The 17,898-nt window shown below is 49.5% G+C and overlaps 1 protein-coding gene across 8 annotated transcripts in view; it reads left to right on the plus strand.

Annotated features, from left to right (window-relative positions):
* Window positions 1-17,898, plus strand: part of LOC132388244 (nesprin-2-like) — a 284,356-nt gene that overhangs the window by 92,448 nt on the left and 174,010 nt on the right. For 7 of the 8 annotated variants that reach the window (XM_059960628.1, XM_059960590.1, XM_059960605.1 and 4 more), the window contains exons 24-30: window positions 493-630; window positions 2,626-2,751; window positions 5,738-5,937; window positions 7,491-7,659; window positions 11,046-11,180; window positions 13,586-13,717; window positions 16,208-16,390. In XM_059960628.1, the coding sequence (XP_059816611.1) occupies window positions 493-630; window positions 2,626-2,751; window positions 5,738-5,937; window positions 7,491-7,659; window positions 11,046-11,180; window positions 13,586-13,717; window positions 16,208-16,390 (1,083 nt within the window). The remainder of the gene's footprint in view (window positions 1-492; window positions 631-2,625; window positions 2,752-5,737; window positions 5,938-7,490; window positions 7,660-11,045; window positions 11,181-13,585; window positions 13,718-16,207; window positions 16,391-17,898) is intronic. The other variant, XM_059960606.1, reaches the window with a different exon arrangement.

Raw genomic sequence — 17,898 nt, forward strand, 5'->3', positions numbered from 1 at the left:
GGAAGTATAGGGGAGATGTCAGAGGCAGATTTTTTTTTTTGGTGTGTGGAATGCTCTTCCAAGGTGATGGTAGGCCCGGATACATTAGGGACATTTAAGAGGCTCTTAGATAAACACATGGATGAAAGAAAACTGGAGGAAAGGGGTGATTTGGTTAAAAGGTTGGCACAACTGAGCTGTAATGTTCTAGGTAAATAGGAATAGGGCCAGGGATCGCCAGATTGTGGTGAAAACTAACTTGCCCACTGTTGTTGTTCAGGGGAGGGAACTTGCTGCCCTTCCCCCACCTGGTGGATACGTGACTCCCGTCAGCATGTACATGATTTCTGGTGGCAACACCCAGGGTATCCGCATTGGCCCGGAACCAGGCTCCATGCAGCCCGTGGGGTGCAAGGGGTCCTTCCGTCGTGGCCTTGGGTAGGTCAGGATACAACCCAGCGACAGGATGCTCTGAACTTTGACCTTTGACCACAGCTCCTTGCTCCGACCTAGGTGCTGGAATCGGCATTGTGCAAGGAGCTGGAGCAGATGAGCGGAGGCCAGCGGGATCCCGGAGGTCACCCGACTCAGACTGAGGCAAGGGTTGAGACCACCCCAGCGTCCATCCCAACCAATGCTCTGGAGAAACAGGTAATGGAGGCTTGACAAGGCCCACCTCATCTGGCTTGCCCTCAGCCGGCGCCTCTTCAATGCCCTGGGACAGCACAGATGTCTGACCATTACCAATGGGGAGGAGAGGCCTTCCTCAACAGGGGGAGCTGACACAAGTACTTTAATTGGGTTAGGGCAAACAGGAGGAAGGACCCACCTTGTGGCCCCTCCACCCCAAGGGAAGGAGAACATCATAGAGGGAGCAGTGATTTTCGTGGGACTGTCTGAGGGAAGGATATTGGTCGGGACCCTGGGAGAAGGCATGTGGCTGGAATTCCTTTCTTGGGATCTGTAGGTTGAGGGTGAAGTTTTACAGAGCATCCCGAGCCCCACCACACCAAACGGCGCTGTAACTTGTTCGACTGCTCTCCACAGTACATCTGTGGAAAACTGCGAGAGTCTTTGGTGACATAACATCTCCTAATGAAAAACAGCACTGGTGTACCACCTTTGTAAGTGCATCAGTATGTTGGACCCAGGGTAGGTCTTCAGAGATGCTGACACCCAGGAACATGAAACCGCTCACCCTTTCTCCTGCTGACCCCTCAATGAGGTCTGGTGTGTGTTCACCCAACTTCCCCTTCCTAAAGTCCACAATCGGCTCCCCGGTCTTACTGACATTGAGCGCAAGGCCGGTGCTGTGATACAACTCAACCAGCTGGTCTATCTCACTCCTGTGCTACTCCTCGTCACCATCTGAAAGTCTGCCAACGATAGTTGTGGCACTGGCAAATTCATGGACGGCGATTGATCTGTGTCGAGATCGTGGCACAATGGGTTGGCACGGTGGTTTTCAGTGCCCTACGAGGTGCACCATTAGGGCCTGACACCTCGTGAGGGTTCACCTTCTTGAAAGATGTTCTGATGTCGTTTCCGAGACAGAGGTCACAGGGTCACCGGGTGCTGCAGGGATTCCCACAGTACAGGCAGAAAATAAGGTTCAAGGCCGTAACAAGGTAGGTTGTAAAATGGAAATTCATACTAAAGAACAATATAATAGTCCTATAGCGGTGGGGCAGAAACCATTCTTGATCCTAGTTGTTAGTGCTTTCGGGCTTTTGCATCTTCTGCCCGGTGGGAGGCGGTAGCAGAGAGACTATCCAGGGTGGGTCTTTGTTTATGCTGGTTGCAGTGGGAAGTGTCAATAGAGCCCACAGATGGTGACGGGTAGAGCAGTTAATGTACGAAGAGTAAACATGATTTTCTTAGGGGGAAGAAGGGAGGGGGGGCTGAGGTTGATGGGATGGGGCTTAGCTGGCATTTAGGGCAGTAGGTCCTCCACCTCTGTCTGCCCAGCAATGTCCAGGGCTTCCTTCTTCATGCCAGTATCTTCCTCTCGGTTTTCACTACAGCCAGTCATGCAAGTCCCGGGTGGAGACTCAGGAATACAGTCAGATAGGAAGGATTCTTCATCGCTGTTTCTGTAGGAGTTTGGGTTGAACCCCTGAACCAGGAGGATCGGTGGCCTTTGACCTGTTTGGCATGGGTGATTCCTCCAAGAGCCAGAGCACAAAGCCCTGACTCCAACCAGCGTCGCTCTCTGGGTCACTGAGGCACGCAAGCCTCCAAAACACGACGAGGTTGTGGTCCTCTTGGAGGTGATGGGATGGGAGGGACAGGAAGGTGATGCTGGGAAGGAGGGCTTGGAGCGTGAGTGGAGGTGGGCTTGTTGAGGGGGGGTAGGGACGACAAAGAAGGAATGGATTGTCAGAAGACCGGGGGTGGGGACTGGGGTGAGAGTATACAGAGGGAATGTGGGGTGTGGTGGGGAGGTGAGGTGAGTTGGGGAGTGTTGAGGGTGTGGGTGAGGATCAGGATAGGAGTGTTGAGAGGGAAGGTCGGGGAGAGGGAGGGGTAGTGAACACTGAAGGGGCGACCGTGGTCTGGCGAAGGTGTCGGCAGACAGCCGTGACTCCCTCTGCGGGTCTCCCAGCCAGTCTCCGGCAAACACTCGGACATACTCTGTGTTCACAGGTTGGGCAGTTCAGCCTGGATGACAGGGAAGGAGGTGAGCAGTGTTCAGCAGAAGCCTGGGTCGAGCAGGAGGAGGCGATGTGGAGCGATGATGATGTGACACCAACAGCGGAGGAGCTGCCCCAGGTAATGTTGACTGGCTCTGCCCTGCATCCCCTCCTCCTCAACCCAACAGCAAAGCGGATTAAAGATTAGCTTTATTTGGCACACGTACGGTAAAAAAAATCGAAACATAGATTGGAATGTGTTGTTTATGTTAACGACCAACACAGTTCAGGGACATGCTGGGGGCAGCCCACAAATATCGCCATGCTTCCAGTGCCAACATAACAAGCTTACAACTTACTAACCCCAATCGGTACATCTTCGCAATGTGGAGGAAACCAGAGCATCTGGAGGAAATCCGTGCAGTCACAGGGAGAACGTACAGACTCCTCGTGGACAGTGGTGGGAATTGAACCCTAATTTGTGCGCACTGTAAAGTTTTGTGCTACTGTGACACCCCAGAGAGACTATGTTAAACCATGGTTGGCTCACACTCAGAGCCCGTGTTCCAGAACACCCGAGGGGGTTAGCAAGGAGAGTCACTTCCCCTTGAGTCCCATCATCAATGTCCTTGGGTTCACCACCATGCCGAACACACAAATACTTTGACCAAGAGCGGGTCAAAGGCTTGGGATCACGCGGTGAGTGTGTGAGGGCTGAGACTCACCTGATCAGTAATCAGCACGCTGACTGATGAGGCCTGTGTGCCAGGCCACTCTGTGTACCCGTGGCACCACTTTCAGTGAACCACGTACCAGGGCACTCCTTGCAGTGCCAGCGATCACCCATCAGGGGGTTCAATTCTTGCTTCTGTCTGTAAGAACATAGACGAGGGTAGAGCAGCAGACGTTGTTTATATGAATCTTCACAAGGCCCATGACGGGGTCCCTTGTGGCAGCTGGTCAGGAGGGTCAGATCGCATGGGATCCGGGGACAGAAGGACTGGATTAATAATTGGCTCATTGCTAGGAGGCCGAGAGTGATGGTCAAGGGCTGTTACTCACATGGGAGTTTTTGTTGTGTCAAAGGGTTCGGGACTGTGTCCTCCGTTTTTTATAATTTATATCAACGATTCAGATGTGAATGTACAACAAGTGGTAGGTAAGGTGCAGATAATACTAACATTGTAGTGTTTTAGATGATGAAAATTTACAGTGGGATCTACATCAGCCCTGTATGTGGGCCGAGGACTGGCAAATTGGCAAAGTAGATACATATAGGGTATTGCTTTTTGGGAGATCAAACCAGGATAGGACATAAAGTGAATGGTTGGGCAATGGAAACAGGTTGTAGAGTGATTCAATGTGTAAGCAGAACCTTCGACCCATATTGTTTGTACAGTACTTGAGCCAGTCCGTTTTGCCTGTATTTGGCCCATGTCCCTCTGAATCGTTCCTATCAAGGTACCTTTGTCGAAGTTGTATGCAGTGTACAACTCTGAGATCCATGTACCTGAAATACTGTAACTACTATAGCCACTTCTAGCACTTCCTCCGGCAGCTCCTCCCAGAGACCTTCTGGTCTGAAGAGCATTTTAAGGGAGGAGGAGAAGTCACAAGACGATTTTGATGAGCTGGGTGTGTGGGCTGCGGACTGGGAAGTGGCTTTCAATCCAGATAAACGTGTGGTTTTGCATTTGGGAGAAACTAGGGTAAGACTTGTACAGGGAATGATTGGGCCCTGGAGAGTATTATGGACCAGAGGAACCCTGAGGTACAAGTGTATAGTTCACAGAAAGCAGCGTCACAGGTAGACAGGCTGGTGAAGATGGTGTTTGGGAGCTGGGTCTTCATCGAGCAGGGCACTCAGTATTGGAGTTGGGATGTTACTTCGCAGTTATAAAACACTGGTAAGGCTGCACTTGGAGTATTGTGGCCGCCCTGTTATAAGAAAGATGCCGTAGAGTCTTTGAGCACGACAGCACAGAAAGAAGCCGTTCGACCCATCTAGGCCATGCTAAACTGTGATTTTCTGCTCAATCCTGTCTATCTGCATCCTGACAATATCCCTCCAAACCATTCCCATTCATGTATCTATGACATTTCTTAAATGTTACAATTAAACTGGAAAGAGCATAGAAAAGTTTTATCAGGATGTTGCTGGGACAGGAGGACCCGACTTGTACGGAAAGATTGAATAGGTTAGCACTGTATACCTTAGAAAGTAGGAGAATGAGGGGAGATTTGATAGAGGTACACAAAATTGAGGGGTTTAGATAGGGTAACTGCAAGCAGGCTTTTTCCACTGAGGCCTGGTGGGACAACAACCAGAAGTTGTGGGTTAAGGGTGAAAGGTGAAAAGTCTAAGGGGAACATGAGGGAAAACTTCTTCGCTCTGAGGGCTGAGAGAGTGTGGAACGAGCTGCCAGCACAAGTGGTGCATATGAGCTCAGTTTCAACATTTAAGAGAAGTCTGGATAGGTACATGGATAGTCGGGGTATGGAGGACTACAGTTCCGGTGCAAGTCATTGGGAGTAGGTAGTTTAAATTGTTCTGGCATGGACTAGATGGGCTGAAGGGCCTGTTTCTGAGCTGTACTTCTCTGTGACTCGATGATGTTGCCTGGACTTGGGGGCCTGAGTTACAAGGGGAGGGTATGTAGACTGGGACTTCAGCTCCTGAGACTGAGGGGTAACCTGACAGAGGTTTATAAGATTGTGAGGAGGCATAGACAGCGTGAAAGCACAGAGCCTTTTCCAGGGAGGCAAGATTTAAGGTCGGTGGTGAAAGATTTAAAAGGGGTGTCAGGGCAGCTCCTTCACATAAAGGGAGGAGTGTATTAGGAATGTGCTGTCAGGAATAATGGTTGAGGTGGGCACATTAGCCACATTTACAAACCACCCAGAGGAGTACATGGATTGGAGAGTTCAGTGAGGTAGGACTAGGCCAAACATGGACAGATTGGACTAGCTCGCTGGGCAACGCAGTCAACGGGCCTGATTCCGTGAGACGGCTGATCGACTGGGGAACAGGACCGACTGAGTGAACCGGATGGTGTTTGTGTTGGGAGCGGGGAGGGTACTGCAGACGAATGTTCACCACCTGCCTTCTCTCCGCTGCCTTGCAGATCCTCCCCATGGAAGAGGGGTCGAGCGGTGACTGTGAGCTTCCTCAGCGGGGTGAGCAGGGAGCGGGGCCGGCTGACGATCCTGTCCCGATGGCAGGGGCACGGGCCCAGCCGCTCCAGGATGAAGGTTGTTGGAATGAGATACCTGACACAGGCGACCTGGTGGACAGGCTGAGGGCCGAGCAGGGGAGCACAGAGAGGTGAGTGCTGGGGAACTCCAGCATTTCAGAACTGAGTACAGTAAAGAAAGCAGAGATCCCACAGCCCCCGGTTACTCCAGCTACCCCCCCCCTCACATGTGCGCTGTGAAATGCCCGCAGTGTGCGGGTGATGGTAGAATATTGGGGGGGGGTGGAGTTGATAAGAATGTGGGGAGAATAAAATAGGTGGCTGATAGCCAGCATGGACTTGATAGGCCAAATGGACTTCACCCCTCTGCTGTGGTTGTATTGACATTGTAGTTAGTCTGGGTACTGGTGTGATGCCCCATTGGTACACCAGTCTGTGCTGATTGTGGGCAGGGTGATTTGCCCCTCTTCTGTACCAGTGGGTGGCCTGTTGTGGATAGTAAAGGTGTGGGCCCTATGCTACAGTATCCCCTCCCGTCCCTGACCCCTGCTTACGCAGGCCCGACAGCCGAGATAGCTCATCAGTGCCTCCGCCTCCGCAGGCGGCGTGGCCCCTCGGCCCCTTTGACCCTCGCCAGGTTTTAATCGCTGCACCACAGCTGGGTCGCAGCGACCGCGAGGAACCGCAGGGGGTTGTGGACACAGCTCAGCACATCCCAGGAACCAGCCTCCCTCCCACGGACCCTGCCCACACTTCCCACTGCCTGATAATCGAAGACCCACCCACCCACCCTGACCATTCTTCTCCCCCCTCTCATCGGGCAGAAGATAACAAAAGCTGGAAAGTGTGTACACCTGGTTGAAGGGCTTTCTAGTCCACTGTCACCAGACTATTGTATGATAAGGTCAACTCTTGGTCTCCCAGTCTACTTTGTTCTGGCCCTGTGTCTCTTACACTTTCTGCACGCTGTAAGTTGTAACACCTTATTCTGTACTGTAATGTTTTCCTTTTTACCACCATGACTTGTGTGAGTAATGACCCGTCTGGGTGGCAGGCACACAAAAGCTTTTCGCTGTGTCTCAGTTCCCGTAACAGTCGTAAACTAACCCCTAATGCCAGCAGCCACACACGGTTTCGTGTTGTAATCAGCCTACGTCTGACCCTGTGAGGTCTTGTTTACTTCCAGTCTAATTGGAAAGGGATTACTGTGGCAGACAGTGTGCCAGCTCTCAGTGCGATCTGACACTCGTCGCTGGATTCAGATCAGCTCTGCTCTCCCCGTGACAGGCTCGTTAGTGTAGTGGTTAGCACAGCGCGCTTCATGGCGACGGGAATCAGGGTTCAGTTCCTGCTGCTACCTGTAAGGAGTTCATACCTTCTCACTGTGACTGTGTGGGTTTCCTTCGGGTGCTCCGGACTTGCCACACGTTCCAAAGACGTACGGTTAAGGTTAGTGAGTTGTGGGCACGTTGTGTTTGCGCTGGGAGCGTGGAGACACCTGCACGTCCTCAGATAGGCGGCCATTGGCGCAAACGACACGTTTCACTCTCTGTTTCGATGTACCAGCGATAGTTAGAGCTCGTCTTTAAAAGGCTCGACCCACTCCCTCCCCCGACCGTCCCACCTCGCGAGTCGGCCCGACCCTGGGGTCTCAGCCCTTCAGCCAACAGGCCTGTTTCCACAGCTCGGCGCAGAGGATCGGGGAGAGCCACACCTGCATGGCGGAGGAGGCACGGGAGGGCAAGGGAGTCCCGTGGGAAACCATCGGGGTCAGTGACTGGCTGCAGCACTCGACGTTTCTGCCTGACGCCGGAGGTTCGGAGAGTGACGGAGAACCTGAGGATGGAGAGGAGGTAGAGAGGCGTGCCGGGGTACAGTGTGGTTGGCTGGATCTGAACCGGGGGCCGATTGGAGGGTGATGTGTGTAATAACACTACCCTGGGTGTGGGTTACGGGCCTGGATCTAATCCAGGGGTTCGGGGATTTAATATATAGAGTTACAGAGCGGATTGCAGCTGGGATCTAATCCTGGGGCAAGTCAGAGGGTTATACAGTGGTTTTAAAAAAAATATTCACCCCCCCTTTGGAAGTTTTGCTGTTTTATTGTTTTGCAGCATTGATCACAATGGATTTAATTTGGCTCTTTTGACACTGATCAACAGAAAAAGACTCTTTCATGTCATAGTGAAAACAGATCTCTACAGTGCAAGCTAAATTAATTACAGATATAAAACAAAAAATTTATTTGCATAAATATTCACCTACTTCACATCAGTAGATGTACCTTTGGCAGCAATTACAGCCTTGAGTCTGTGTGGATAGGTCTCTATCAGCTTTGCACATCTGGACACTGCAATATTTCCCAATTCTTCTTTACAAAATTGCTCAAGCTCTGTGAGATTGCTTGGGGATCGTGAGTAAGCAGCCCTTTTCAAGTCCAGCCACAAATTCTGAATTGGATTGATGTCTGGACTCTGACTTGGCCACTCCAGGGACATTAACTTTGTTGTTTTAAGTCATTCCTGTGTAGCTTTGGCTTTATGCTTGTGGTCATTGTCCGGCTGGAAAACAAATCTTCTCCCAAGTCACAGTTCTCTTGTAGACTACATCAGGTTTTCCTCCAGGATTTCCCTGTATTTTGCTGAATTAATTTTACCTTCACAAGCCTTCCAGGGCCTGCTGCAGTGAAGCATCCCCACAGCATGATGCAGCCACCACCTTGCTTCACAGAGGGATGGTGTGTTTTTGATGATATCTGGTGTTTGGCTTATGCCAAAAATAGGATTTAGTCTGATATCCAAAAAGCTCAATTTTCGTTTCATTAGACCATTGAACCTTTTTCCAGCTGACTTCAGAGTCTCCACATGCCTTCTGGCAAACTCTAGCCAAGATTTCATGTGAGTTTTTTTTCAATAGTGGCCTTCTCTTTGCCTCTGTCCCACAAAGATGTGACTGGTGAAGCACCCGGGCAACGGTTGCTGTCTCTCTCATCTCAGCCGCTGAAGCTTGTAACTCCTCCAGAGTTGTCATAGGTCTCTTGGCGGCCTCCCTCACTCATCTCCTTCTTGCATGGTCATTCAGTTTTTGAGGACGGCCTGCTGTAAGCAGATTTACAGCTGTTACCATATTCTTTCCATTTCCTGATGATTGACTTAACTGTACCCCAAGGGATATTCAGTGACTTGGAAATTTTCTTGTATCCATCTCCTGACTTGTGCTTTTCAATGACTATTTTGCATTGTTGCTTGGAGTGTTCTTTTGTCTTCATGGTGTCATTTTTCACCAGGATTCTGACTCGCAGCAGTTGGACCTTCCAGACACAGGTGTATTTTTACTACAATCAATTGAAACACCTTGACTTCACACAGTGATCTCCATTTAACTAATTATGTCACTTCTAACACCAATTGGCTGCACCCGTGAAGATTTGGTGTGTCATATTAAAGGGGAGGGGGTGAATACTTAATGCAATCAATTATTTAATGTTTTATATTGGTAATTAATTTAGGTCACTTTGTAGAGATCTATTTTCACTTTGACACAAAAATGACTTTTTCTATTGATCAGTCTCAAACCAAATTAAATCCACTGTGATTCATTAAAACATTGAAAATTTCAAGGGGAGTGAATACTTTTTCTTGACATTGTCTATGAATAACAATACCTTGGGAGTGGGTTACAGGCTGGGATCAAATCTGGGGTTCAGACAGTTTGTATGTACAATAACCGATTCCTGGAGTGTGTGTCACATCAGACTGTACTCTACAATTTGGGATGCTATTTATCGTTTGTCAGTGATGTGGTGGGAGTTCTATTGTGAAGTTTTCTGTGAAATGCACTGTCCCTCCTCACCAAACCCCGGGGATCTGCGTCGTAGAGATGTGAATTCTTTTTCAGTCCATTTGCAGAGCCCAGCTGCGCTTTGTGTCAGCAAGGTGAAGTGGGCTGTGGGGCTGGAGTCTGTTACTGCTGAAGGGTGTGTGTGCTGAATGAAGTGGAAGGTGCAGGAGATGCCTCATGCATGTCAATCACCCTCTGGTTGTCGTTCTCTCCCTGGCTTCTCTTCTAAGTCAGTAGAAAGTTTTAGAAATATATGGCGGTGAAGTGATCAGTACATCACTTTACAGTCCCAGCGATCACTGATCAGAGTTCGATACCCGCCGCTGATCATAAGAAGTCTGTGTGTTCTCCCCGTGACCACGTGGATTTCCTCCGGGTGCTCTGGTTTCCTCCCACGTATGGGTTAGGGTTAATAAGTTGTGAGTATGCTCTGTTGGCACTGGAAACATGGTGACACTTGTGGGCTTGTGGCAGTATAATCCTTCAGCTCCAGTTCGATGGGCTATGGTGCTCCATGATGTGACGACTCTAAAGTTTCATGGGAACAGGCTGCAAGGTCTGGTCATGCAGGCTCGCGTTCCTGGCAGCTTTGGAGGCCAGGCAGTTGTCTGAGCTTCTCTTGAAGGTGCTGGCTACTTACGGGGAGGGTGAAAGATGGTATTTCTGGTGTTGGGCAGTCTGGGATGAGGGGCAAAAGGATGCCACATTTCAGAGCTGAGATCCAGAAATATTTCTACAGACTGTATAAAACTTTGGTCGCCCCACAATGGAGTATTATGTGCAGGTCTGGTTGCCCCTTTGCAGGAAGGACATGGAAACTTTGGAGAAGGTGCACAGGAGGTTCACCAGGATACTGCCTGGATTAGAGGGCACGAGCTGTGAGGAGAGGTTAGAAAACTGAAGTCGTTTTCTGTGGAGGTTGAGGGGAGGCCTGCTGGAAACTTATATGATTATGAGACGTGTAGTTAGAGTCATTTCCCCAGGGCGGAAATGAAAAATTGAAGAGGGTGTAGCTTTAGGGTGAGGGGGGGAAGTTTAAAGGAGAAGTGGTGTGTCAATATTTTTTTTACACAGGTTGGTGGGTGCTTGGAATGGGCTCCTGTGAGTGGTGGAGGCAGACGTGATGGTGGTGTTTAAGAGTCTGTTAAACAGATAAACGTGCAGGAAATGGAGAGATCTGGATCATGTGCAGGCAGAAGAGATTTAATTTACTTTGGCATCATTTTCGGTACAGATATTGGAGGCCGGATGGGCTGCTCCTGTCCCGTACTATGCTCAAGGTATTAAGGAATCCATGGAATTGGTCTCAGTGTAGGAAGATGTCAATTGGATAGGTAATCTTGCGCAGACACGAGGGGCCGAGTGGCCTCGTTATCTAACGCTCCTACATTGCTGGCAGGGAGTCCAAGGGGCGCTGAGCCCCCAGCGAGAGGTAGCGGCTGAGAGCCGTGTGGAATGGTACATCCCCATTTCCACAGAGATCCCCGCACCCTTGCAGCAGACTGCCAGAGCTTCAGACAACATGGACGAGGAGGTGAGTCTTGGGGGAGCGGACGTCTGACAAGACCACATCCACTTCCCAGTCATGTCACAAGCCACGTGTGCACAGGTGTAGTGTAAGACTTACAGCAGTTTCACAGGCACAGCATTCACAGGGGAGATTTATATGAGATTATTACATAAAAAAGACAAATTTAGTGCAAAGTGTTTGGTACATGTGATGTTAATAAACTATTTCAATAGCTAATCACCATCTCATAATAGCAACACCAGGACACTTTGCACTAAAATTGACGTTTTGTCTTGTGTACTGTTTATACAGGTCAAATCATTACACAGTGCTTTGAGGTAGAACAGGGTAAAACAATAACCGAATGCAGGATAAAGTGTAAAAATTGCAAAGAAAGTGCAGTGCAGGTAAATGATAAAGTGCAAGAGGTGAATTGGGTAGACAGAAGTTAAGAGTCTCATCTTATCACAACTGGTTGTGCTGGATAGTTCAGATGTTTGAGGGAGAACTTCTTCACTCATAGAGTGGTGTGAGTGTGGAACCAGCCTTCAGTGGAAGCAGGTTCTATTTCAACATTAAGAGAAGTCTGGATAAGTGTATGGATGGGAGGGATATGGAGGGCTGTGGTCCAGGTGTGGGTTGATGGGACAAAGCACAGTAATTGTTTGATGTGAGTTAGATGGGCTGAAAGGTTTATTTCTGTATTGTAGCTCTGTAACCAGAAGGTTGAAGGGAAGTAGCTGTCCTTGAACCTGGTGGTGTGGGGCTTCAGGCTTCTGTACGTCCTGCCTGATGGTAACAGTGAGAAGGTGGCATGTCCCGGATGGTGGGGATCTCTATGGATGTTGCCTTCCTGAGACAGTGTCTCCTGGGGGTGCCAATGGTGGGGAGGGATGTGTGTGTGATGTACCGGCCTGAATCCTCTACTTACCGTGGCTTCTCACAGTCCCATGACTCTCGGATTGGAGATGTAGTGGACAGCAAGGAAAGCTTTCAAAGCTTGCAGTGGGATCTTGACTTGCTGGAAAAATGGGCTGAAGATTGACAGATGGAATTTAATGAAGACAATCGTGAAGTGTTACTCTTTGGGAGAACAAGCTAGGGTAGGACCTATACAGTGAATGGTAGGGCACTGAGTGCAGTAGACCAGGGATCTGAGAATACAGATCCATAAGTTTTTAGAAGTGGTCTTATGGGTAGATAGGGCTGTAAGGAAGGCTTGTGGCATATTGGCTTTCATAATTAGAGTATTGAGTGCAGGAGTTGGGACGTAATGGTGCATTTGTATAAGACCATAAACATAGGAGCAGAATTAGGCCATTCAGCCCATCAAATAATCCCCATTCCATCATGACTGATTTTTTTTATCCCTCTCAACCCCATTTTCCTGCCTTCTCCCCAAAACCTTTGACACCCTCACTAATCAAGAACCTATCAACCTGAACTTGATAGAACGTGGACTCCTCCACTACAGGAAATGTCCTGTCCACATTGCCTCTATCGAAGCCTTTGAATATTTGATAGCTTTCAATGAGATATCCCCCCCACCCCCATTCTTCTAAACCTCAGCGATTACAGGTCCAGAGGAATCAAACGCTCCTCATACATTAACCCTTTCATTCTTGGGATCATCCTCGTGACCCTTCTCTAACCCTCCCCAATGCCAGCACACCCTGCCTTAGATAAGGGGCCCAAAACTGCTCAAAATTAAGATGTTGGCGAGGCCAAAATTAGAGTATTGTGTGCAGTTCTGGTCATTTGTCTACAGGGAAGATGTCAATAAGATTGAAAGATTTCAGAGAACTGTGTCTTGGTAGGAGTGACGTTAAACCAACTTGCATGGATACATAGATTGAGTGGACAGCACTCCCTGGGTAGAAATAGCTGATAGGAGAGAACATAACTTTGTAGTGATTGAAGGAAAGTATTGAGGGCATGTCAGAGGTAGGATGTTCACACAGAGAGTGATGGGTGCGTGGAATGCTCTGCCGGGGGTGGTGGTAGAGGCAGATGCTTTAGGGCCATTTAAGAAACTTTTAGAAAGCACATGGATGATTGAAAAATAGAGGGCTATGTGGGAGGGAAGGGTTAGATAGATCTGAGAGCAGGTTAAAGGGCTGGATCGGAGGGGCCGTACTGTTGTATGTTCTATGTGCTTGTGCCTGCGACTGTAACTGTGACATTGACTTTGATGTCGATAGTGGAGTGATCCTGTGCCTTGCTCTGTGTCTGTCTGGTGCTGCCAGGAGAGTGGGAGCGGTACGGAGGCAGGACTGGGAGTGTAGGGTGACTGAACGCTGAGGGTCCTACGTGGGGAGGGAGTGGTAGTGCTCCCGTGGGACTGGGTGTGGAGACTCGGCCGGCGGGCATACGGAGGGGACCCCAGCCACAGTGGTGGGCCTGATCTCCCCACTCTCTGTTCCTGCCAGGTGGGGGTCCAGGGGGGCCGCGCGGAGGAGCTGAGGACCAGGATCGTGGAGTGCACGGGCCGACTGCAGGAGCTGGAGGAGACCCTGTGGCAGCAGAGCAGGACTGTGGGTGAGGCCAAGGCCCAGTTGAAGGTAGGTGCCACCTGCTTGTACTCCCCGGGGTAAGGGTCCCTTCTGCCAACACCTCAGGGTGCTGACTTCCATTATGGGATGGTTCCTTCCCCACATTAGGGTGCTAAACCTCACTGTGGGAGTGGATCTCTCCCCACCTCACCCTGCTCCAGGATGCTGAACTGACTGGGAGATTGGTCTCTCGCCAACCTAAGCTGTACACACCCTCACCGGGGGAATGGGTCCACCCCACTCTTACTGGGGAGCATTTCTCCCACGCCCAGCAGAGGGCAGCAATGCTCCATCCTCGACCCTGATGTGAAGAGTTTTGGCGTTAATTTAGAAGTTCAGGTCAAGTCACTTTTTATTATAACTGCTGGTACAGTACATAGTAAAAGTGAGACGATGTTTTTCAGGATCATGGTGTTACATGACACAGTACAAAAACTAGACTGAACTATGTAAGAAAACAACACAGGAAAAAAACACACTAGACTACAGCCCTACCCAGGACTGCATAAAGTGCACAAAGCAGTGCAGGCATTACAATAGATAATAAACAAGACAATATGGCAGTAAGTTGGTGTCAGTCCAGGCTCTGAGTATTGAGGAGCCTGATAGTCTGGGGGAAGAAACTGTTACATAGTCTGGTCGTGAGAGCCCGAATGCTTCAGGGCCTTTTCTCAGATGGCAGGAGGGAGAAGAGTTTGTATGAGGGGTGCGTGGGGTCCTTCATAATGCTGTTTACTTTGTTGGTCCATCCCAGGATCCCCCCGGAAACGTTCAGAGTGCTGGCGGATCGTTCTTTCCCCGGTGACCCTCTCCATGAGGATTACATGCCCAACCTACTCCCCATCCTGCACTGCCTTAACCCTCTGCAACCAGTGCCTTGGCCTGATACAGCTTGGAAACACTCCGTCCCTGAGCCAGTCCCAGTTGCCCACATTTAGCTCAGGTCCCTCTAAACCCGCCCTATCCGTGTACGGTATCTGTGCAAATGTGCTTTAAATGTCGTTATTGTACCCACTTCCTTTGGCATCTTGTTCCATTCACCCACCACCCTCCAGGTGGAAATATAGCTCCTTAGGCCCCCTCTAGATCTTTCCTCTCTCACCTTAAACCCATGCCCTCTAGACTTCCCTACCCTGAGGGAAATGACTGTCACCATACACATTATCTACACTCCTCATGATTTTATAAACCTCTGTCAAGTCACCCCTCCAGAGAAAAAGACCCAGCCCTTTCATCCTCTCCATATAAACACAGACCCTCCATTCCCAGTACCATCCTCAAATCCTTTGTGCAGTCTTCCCAGCTTAATCCTACAGCAGGGGGACCTGAGCTGCGTTTTTGAGGGGCAGCCCGACGATCCAGGCTTCGATTCCCACTGCTGTCTGTAAGGAGTCTGTACATTCTCCCCATAACTGGGTTTTCTCTGGGTCCTCCTGTGTCCTCCTACCATACCACATTCTGAAGACGTACGGGTTAGTAGTTTAACCAGTCCCATGCTTGCAATTGGGTGGCGTGGGTCGGGAAGTCCCGCTACTGCGCCGTATCTAAATGGAGAAGGTGAAAAGAGCACACAATTCTGCACTCGCGGTCTCACCGATGTCTTGTACAACTGTAACAAGTCGCCCCAATTCCAGTACTCAGTTCCCTGAAGCCAGAGACTTCTCCCAAGGGTGGAAATGGCAAATACCAGTGGGTGTAAAGAATGGGATGGTGTCAGAGGGATGTTTTTTACACAGAGGGTGGTAACGTCCTGCCAGGGGTGGTGTTAGAGGCAGATATATTAGGGGTTATTTATAAGAGTGATGATGGATAAAAAGGAGGTCCACGTAGGACAGAAGGGTTAGATTGATCTCAGTAGGTTAAAGGGTCAGCACGATATTGTGGGCCAAAGGGTCTGTAATGTTCTAAGTCCTATGAAGGCCAGCATGTCAAATGCGACCTTCACCACTCTCTCTACCGGTGTCACCCTTTCTCTCTCTTTATGCTCCCCGAGGTCTCTCTGTTCTGGGGCATTCCCTCTGTCCCTGCTCTCTGCCGTGTGTGCCCTTGTTGCATTGGGGTACAGCACTGTTATTTTTCTTGTAGTTTAATTTTCCTATGCTTGTTTGTATTTTTATCTAATCACCTATATACATGTGATTGTCCAGTGGTTACAGCTGCCTCTGGATTTTCCTGGAGTCTTCTTGATTTCATTGTTGAGTGTCACCTCACCTGAATCTGGGCTTCTTATTGGTTAACTGTTATCGGTAGAATTTCTGTTTTGTGTAGTCTGCTTTGAGAAGTCTTTTGCTTTCTTCCTCTCTCGCCTCGCTTCTTCTTTCTGCTTCTCCGACTTTGCTGGTGATACTTTTGGTAAGAGTTACAAAGGCAATGAGTTTAATGCCTCATTCTTCACTTCCAAAGAACCTCAAGATGGCAAAGGCATCCCGATCCTCAGCCAGGTGCCGCACCGTGCGGCTACCCGTACTGAACTCTGTCTGTCTCGCTGTTGCTTTGCAGTTTATCTGGAGTGAGGTCGATGCCTGGCACTCGGTCCTCTCTCAGCTGGATGGTGACGTACAGGAGTTGGCGGAGGAGGATCCAGCGCCGGCCCAGCAGCTGATGGACTCTCTGCTGGACTCCTTCCAGCTGTACCAGCAGGTGTCCCAGCTAGCAGAGCAGAGATCAGCGTTGGTCAACAAGGTGAAGTCCCACTGCCTTGCCTCTCGCCCTCTCCAACCTTCGCAGAATCCTGTTCAGTTCTTGTCACCTCAGGGCCAGACTTGGGTTTATTGTTACTGACGTGTGTCGTGAAATGTGTTCTTTTGACCGCAGAACAGTATAATTCATAAAGAATTCCTATAGACAACAAATACTATACATTAAAATAAGGAAAAGAAGTGCAAAAAGAGAGCAAAGTAATGAGGTAGTGTTCAGAAATCTGATGGCAGAGAGGAAAAAGCTGTTCCTAAAATGCTGAACGTGGCAATGCAGAAAGAAAGCCCGTCCTGGGTGGTGGGGCGTCCTTAATGACGGATGCCACCTTTATTTGGGGCATCGCTTTTTGAAGGTGTCCTTGATGATGGAGAGGGTTCTATCGGTAATGGGGCTGGCTGAGCTTTCAGCCCTCTGAGGCCATTTCCCATCCCGTACAGCGGAGCCTCCATAACTTTCCAGGGAGGATGTGGAGGCTTTAGAGAGGGTGCAGAGGAGATTTGCCAGGACGCTGCCCAGATCAGAGAGAGCGCCTTATGAAGGTAGATTGAGTGAGCGAGGGTTTTTCTCCTTGGTGTGAAGGACAATGAGTGGTGACTTGATAGAGGGGTGTAGGAAGAGGCTTAGATCGAGTGGACAGCTAGAGACTTTTCCTCAGGGCAGGAATGGGTACTATGAAGGGGCATAATTTTAAGGTGGTTGAGGAAAGTGTAGGGGGGGGGGAGTGCCAGAGGTAGGTTTTTTTTTGCACAGAGAGTGGTGGGGGTGTAGAGTGCACTGCCAAGGACGGTGGTAGAGGCAGGTATATTTGGGGCACTTAAGAGGCTCTTGGATAGGCACTTGGATAAAAGAAAATTAGAGGCTACATGGGAGGGAGGGGTTAGACTGAACCTAGAGGAGGTTAAAAGGTTCTAGAACCGTGCCTGGTAATCCAGGAGTGATCTTGCTCCCTCCACCTGTCATTGCACACACGACAATAGTAAACCCATTACCAACTTGTAGGTGGTAGATGAATGAAAACTGAGTTTGTGGTGAGGTGGAACAAATCCGTGTGTGCAGAGGTGCAGTGAAAAACCAGCAGCTTCTCGGGCACAGAGCAGCATTCACAAGAGAAACATAAATGTAAATTACACACAATTTTTACAAGACGGCACACAATCAGGAAAAAGCACACAGCGCAAACAAGAGAAAATCTACTGATGCTGGAAGTTCAAGCAAAGGACACAAAGTGCTGGAGGAACGGCAATGAATTAAAGTATTAGTGTTGTCCACGTGATCCGAGGCCAGTGAGATGGTAACTCCTGCAGACCTATTGTGGCGATAGGCACATTGCAGTGGATCCAGGTCCTTGCTCAGGCAGGAATTGATGCTAGCCGTGAGTGACCTTTCATCACTGTAGATGTGAGTGCCAGTGGGTGATGGTCATTGAAGCAGCCCAGCCTTCTTTTCTGGGATGCTGGTATGACCGTGGCCCTTTTGAAGCAGGTGGGAGCTTC

Source organism: Hypanus sabinus, chromosome 2 (assembly GCF_030144855.1).
Source record: "Hypanus sabinus isolate sHypSab1 chromosome 2, sHypSab1.hap1, whole genome shotgun sequence".
Lineage (NCBI taxonomy): Eukaryota > Metazoa > Chordata > Chondrichthyes > Myliobatiformes > Dasyatidae > Hypanus > Hypanus sabinus.